The sequence below is a fragment of the Trachemys scripta genome, chromosome 5, assembly GCF_013100865.1.
Source record: "Trachemys scripta elegans isolate TJP31775 chromosome 5, CAS_Tse_1.0, whole genome shotgun sequence".
Lineage (NCBI taxonomy): Eukaryota > Metazoa > Chordata > Testudines > Emydidae > Trachemys > Trachemys scripta.
Genome location: NC_048302.1, coordinates 22,416,702 through 22,422,741, shown reverse-complemented (window position 1 = coordinate 22,422,741; position 6,040 = coordinate 22,416,702). Strand labels below are relative to the sequence as shown.

At 44.8% G+C, this 6,040-nt stretch overlaps 1 protein-coding gene across 1 annotated transcript in view; it reads right to left on the bottom strand.

Moving 5' to 3' along the window:
- Window positions 1–553: 553 nt before the first annotated feature.
- Window positions 554–6,040, bottom strand: part of GPRIN3 (GPRIN family member 3) — a 66,002-nt gene continuing 60,515 nt past the window's right edge. Inside the window, exon 2 of the mRNA XM_034772763.1 lies at window positions 554–4,992. Coding sequence (XP_034628654.1) covers window positions 2,446–4,881 — 2,436 coding nt within the window. The 5' untranslated portion in view covers window positions 4,882–4,992 and the 3' untranslated portion in view covers window positions 554–2,445. The remainder of the gene's footprint in view (window positions 4,993–6,040) is intronic.

The following is a 6,040-nucleotide window of genomic DNA, read 5'->3' as shown; positions in this document are numbered from 1 at the left end:
GGATCGGGCCACAACAGTGGTATAAATCATACCTTCATATGGAATGGGCGTTTTGCTTGAACAGAACTGCAGCACTGGGCCCACTCCCAGATTTTAGTTACAGTCTGTTCTACCTTGAACCATAACAGAGGATGACTAGAAACATTCCGATCTAGTTCCAATAATGCTGCATGCACAGTATATTGTGTCTGTATATATTAAACTAGACACACCCGTTTGAAAGACACATGGGGCCAAACCCTTAATGGATGTATGCCAGTCTTACACCCTCTAACTTGGATGAAGATATGCCAATTTCCACCTGCTGTGAATCTGGCCCATGAAGATTAGAGCTGAAATAATTCCAAGTGAATACTTTATTCAACTAATTTAGCCTCCAGTGGTATGTCTACACTGCAATTAAAAATCTGCAGCTGGCCTGTGCCTGCTGACTTGGTTTCTTGGGGCTCGGGCTAAGGGGCTGTTTAATGGCAGTGTAGATGTTTGGGCTTGGGCTGGAGCCCGGGCTCTAGGACTTGCTGAGGTGGGAGGGTCCCAGAGCTTGGGCTGCAGCCTAAGCCCAAACATCTACACTGTCATTAAACAGCCCCTTAGTCCGAGCCAGTTGGTATGGGCCAACCGCGGCTGTTTTATTGCATTGTAGACATGCAGCAAGTAGATCAGAATTTTCACAGGTTTATTCAAATTGTTTGAATTTGTTCAGCATATAGTTATCTCTTTACTTTATGAATTGATTGCTTACAGTTTGCTGTGAATATTTATTTGGGGCTGTGTTGGCTAATTGGGGTTCTTCTCTCTGACCAGTTCAGCAGCACTTTTAGGATCAAGAGGAAGTGTCTGAAAACACTACTGAGGCTCTGACTCTCTCAAGGACAGGTAACAGTTTAGGGAGAGGTAACAGTTCTCTCAGACCTTGCTGGAGGCATTGTTCCTACACTAGTTAGACCTCTGTGAAATTTACTAGCTTGGTGAGGATTATAAATATATTTTTTTCTCATCACTGCTATAAAAAGTAATGCATGACTGTGCTTGGTCCTACTTGCCAAGGTGCAGTCAGATCTATGGCTGGCTGATTTAACTGCTTCTGTTCCTCACTTAGTTTTGTCTGTTGGAACCCTTTCCCCTGCAGGGACAAGCCATGTCCAACTGTATATAAAATTTACTACTTCTAAGTACTCATGTGTGTAAATTTAACGTTTGTTATTTACGAGCACTTGGGCGTGCAAGCTTGGAATTCATTTCCCATGAGCATCTGTGTAAAACAACTGCATTCATGTTAGTGCAACATGATCAAGTTACTTGGAAGCTGCAAGTTCATGGCTAAGGGCCCAATGCTGCAAGCGCTCCACAGGAGGCGCTCCCATAGAGTTGCAGGACTGGGCAATAATTTATCTGTATGTTTGTGGCTAATTCTTCAAGCCCTCCCAGTTTGGAATTCCTACCAACTTGCAGGCTTGAGAGACAATATGGGCTCAAGTCAGTTTTTACATGTTCAGAATCTGAGCCGGATCTCTCCCCCTGGAGCGTGGAACAAAGATTTACCAACACACAAAAAGGTGACTTGCGGTCAGATGCAAGTAACTGTACAGTAGAGAATCTAACTTGTTTCTGTGGAAGCGAGAATGATTTGAAAACTCATATTTGATTTGCTCACCATTCTTCTCTTTGGAAAGAATATGCCTGAAAGCTCTTTTCTTTTAAAATAAACAGAATTGTAAAAGGACTACAGAGCATTCCTCATAATTACCTCTCTACTTCTGAATTTTAATGGCTAGCTCTAGCGATTGCCCTCATCAACAGTTATCTTTTATTAGTTAATGCTGGGATTTCCTAACAAGCTAGGAAATCAAATGTTGTTATATTTCAAGGGGAGACGAGCACTTACCTACCTTGGTGTCTTTTGAAAATTCCCCTTTTATATGTTGTTATCACTGAAAGCTATTAACCCCTTATTCCTTTCATGCACTTAACTCAATGCAGATTTTTTAAAAGAAATTTGTATTTGTTAGTATTGGAGAGTATGTGTGTGTTTACAGCTATTTAAGGTTAGTTTAATTAAAAAGAACCACCACCACCACCACCACCACACTTTATGCTAGTCCTTGTGATACAACAAAGATCACTTTTGAAAAACACTTATGCTGTTCTTCTCTCTGCCTCGTGTCTTGTCAGGAGATCCCATTCTCATTGCAGTACATTGGCAATTTAAAATTGTGCTTTTGTGAAGTGCCTCGCTTTTCATTTGACAGTAGACTGGATGAGGGTCTACTACAGAAATAACAAAGGGGTGATACCTCATCCAGGGACAATGTAGTGACTATTCTGAAAATTTCAGGTAAGAATTTCCACGGTCACTGCATCAGAATCCCAGATAATACAACTGAGCAGTGGGGTTTCTTTCCACCTTTGGGGGAGGGGTTGTCCCTGTGGACACTCAAACCCCCATCAGTCTAACACAGAAGAAGGAGCAGGTCGGACACAGCAGTTAGGTCGCCTAAAGTTCTGCAGCATGGACTGGAACACATTATGCTGCCTCCCTTTAAGTTTCTTATTTGAAGACGTCTCCGAGGAAATTGATTTCCGGTTCTGGGTGCTTTGTGCCCTGATCAGTTTCTCATGTTCTCGTATTTGTCTTTGTAAGTGATTTTGGATAGCGATCCCCAGTGACTCTGGGTCTAGCGAAGCACCATACACCTCCCACGTCATGCCTTGTTCATCCCACACAACATCTCTGATGTGCTTGGATTGCTGCACCTGTACATTTGCCTCTGTGGCCACCGTGGGCTTTTTCTTCTTTTCCCCAAGACGTGGCAGTAATGGAGCAGAGGCAGGAACAGCTGTTGGTTCCTTCCTGGCTTCACTGGCCTTGCTAATTTGATCTGGTGGAGCTGTTGGGGTCCCCAGCCTATGGGTGTCATGGGTAGAATTCATATTCAACTCAGGTGCAAATCCAGCTTGCAGACTCAGGCTGCTGGACTTCTTTGCCCGATTAGTTTCTTCCAACATTTTATCCTGCTCTGTTTTAACTGTGCCTGGTGCATACACCTTCATAGAGCCAGCAGCAGCTCCAGTACTGGTGTTAACGCCTCCTTTAGAATCAAGCAACATTAGCTTTTCTTCCTTCTTTGGCTTTCTCTCTGTTTTGACATTAGCCGGACTGATTCGCACTTCATCAACACTTTGGAACAGCGAAGGCTTTCTATCAGTGCTGTTACCAGCTGCGCTGCACAGGGTCTCAGTCTGCTCAGTTCCATGGGGTACACTACCGTGTCCAGGTGACTGGTTACTTTCTGAATCACTGACTTGGTGTGGAAAGTTGTTGCTGGCTTCTGGGACTGCTGCAAATGGAGACGGGTGGGGTTCACCATCACCAGACTCTTGAGGGGCTGCAGGCTGATTACTGGTGTTAACCGTAATCTGGTAAACAGGTTTTGCCTTCAGTAAGACTGCAGCATCTGATGGTAGCTGAGGAATGTCTGTGCTGTCTCTGGCCAAGCAGGCTACTTGTGTTTCTGCCCTGTCAGCAGGTGTTCCTTGGGTGTTCCCGGCTCCTTGTGGACCTGGACAGGCAGGTGTTGTGCTACCTGACAGCACTGGACAGATGGTGTCAGGTGGGTCTCCCTGATGCTTTTGTAGTTTGGTAGGCTGAGCTTTCACTGTATCCATCCCCGCTGTCAGAGCACACACTTCTGGTAGGATACCAGGACACAAGGCTGGCTTTTGGAGTGATGCAAAGTCGACAGCAAGTTCTGACTGGTTCTGCCCACCACCACTCTGATAAATGATGTGCAATTGCTCCTTTGCCTCCAAAGGAGGATTCCCCTTGAAGAATGCAGCAAGGATACTTGGGCTGGTGGAAGCGGATTTGCTCTCCATACTGGCCACTGCCTGAACCTCAGCATCACGCCACGTCCTGTGTACTGCCTCCCGAGTTAAAGATGTGCTCTCAGGCTGGACTGTCATTGTACTTGCTTCTCTGAACCTGGAGAGCTGAGGCAACACTGGTCCTGTTTTCTCCATCTCTGCCTTGCACATGGGTGGTGTCTCCTCAAAACTGGATGGTGGCAGAGCCTCATTGCTCTGTGCAAGGGCAGTCCTAAAAGTGGGACAGGATTTCACATCATTTGCAGCCCTTATCTCTGCTTCTGAATAAACCTGTGGCCTGATCCCCAGATCAGGAATAGCTTCAAAGTCCCTCACTGGAGTGGCTGCCAGAGAGAAGCCGGGGTCATTTATTTCCACTGCTTTTTCTTTTTCCATGTCTATTCTTTGCAGGGTATTTGCTTGAGAAGAATGGTGACAGGACTCACTACCCTTGATAGTGTTGTCTGGGGAAGGATAATTTAACTCCTGAAGTTCTGCCGGATCATTCATCCTACAGACCTTCACTGCACAGTCATCAACTTGTGCCAGTGACCTTATCCTTGGTAGGTCACTTTGTAGAAGCTGGTTGGAATTGTGGGTAGCTGGCGTCATATCCGTTGCATGCCCAGCTGCACAGGTTCTTGCTACAATCTGTGCTTGCACTGTGGAGTCATTGCTGCCCCTTTGCTCCGAGTTACTGGCCGATTCTGTACATGCAGGAGGCACTTCTTCAGCTTGGCTGAAGGACCCAGGCAAAAACATGTCTGGCTGGCTAGTATCATCCCCACAGAGGTGCTCATCCCCTTGAATGTCGGACACTACAGTACAGTTCAGGTCAAACAAGCAAACTCCAGCAGCTTCAGCCGTGGTGTAAGAAATGCCATTACTGCTCCTCTCTAGGCTTGCTTGTTTGTGCTGGTGCTTAGTGGATTGCGGATCTCCCAGGCAATCTCTCTCTTCAGAAGCGGCAACCAACAAAAGTTTGGCAGACCTCAGAGGATCTGGTACCGTCCCCATGGAATTTTTCTGAGCTGTAGCTTGCAGTCAGCTTCCTCCAGCAATACTCTTGCAGAGCAGTGTTTGTATCAAGGGGATCGTGGTCAGGAACAACTTTCCCTTAGAGCCAATCTGTTAAAGAAGGAAACACAGCGTTAACAGCAATCAGATTTAAGCAGGGAAAATACCCAATTTAGATACTTTTTAATATTTAAGGGAGATGTTCAAAGGCACAAAGGAAAAGATGATCAGTAAATTAGAAAAGAATAAGAATGTTGTGCACTCATTTAGTCATGTGATTGACCTGGCACCTAATGCTAATAAAAAAAAAAAGGGAAGTGGGATCTGTGTTGATGCTTTGTGGAAAATATTCTGCAATCAGAATTCAATAAATAACGTTAAGTAATGCAAAGCTAGAGATACAATAACCTTCAGAAAGGAAGTTTGGTCCCATGACTGGAGGCTAGCCTGAGACATGGGAAATCCAGGTTCAAATTCCTGTTATGCGCCAGACTTCCTATGTGACCCTGAGCAAGTCACTAAATCTCTCTCTGTGCTTTGGTTCCCCATCTGTAAAATGGGGTTAATACTTCTCTAACCTCACCGATGTGTGGAGGACCAATACACTAAAGATTGTGAGGTGCTTTATAGTGCAATAGAAGTATTGAAGATGGACAGGCATCTGTGGCAAGTTTCTAGTACTTCAGACTAATATTTGTGAAGTAAAACCTGGCTGCTAAAATGAACTGCTGAACGAAATACTATGGACTAATGTTAAGAAGAACACCAGAACTGATTCTGGCTGTGCTACTGGAAGTACTATGTATACTTATAAAAAGCAACAGAGGGTCCTGTGGCACCTTTGAGACTAACAGAAGTATTGGGAGCATAAGCTTTCGTGGGTAAGAACCTCTCTTCTTCAGATGCAAGACATTGCATTTGAAGAAGTGAGGTTCTTACCCACAAAAGCTTATGCTCCCAATACTTCTGTTAGTCTCAAAGGTGCCACAGGACCCTCTGTTGCTTTTTATAAGTATACATAGTACTTCCAGTAGCACAGCCAGAATCAGTTCTGGTGTTCTTCTTAACATTAGTCCATAGTATTTCGTTCAGCAGTTCATTTTAGCAGCCAGGTTTTACTTCACAAATATTAGTCTGAAGTACTAGAAACTTGCCACAG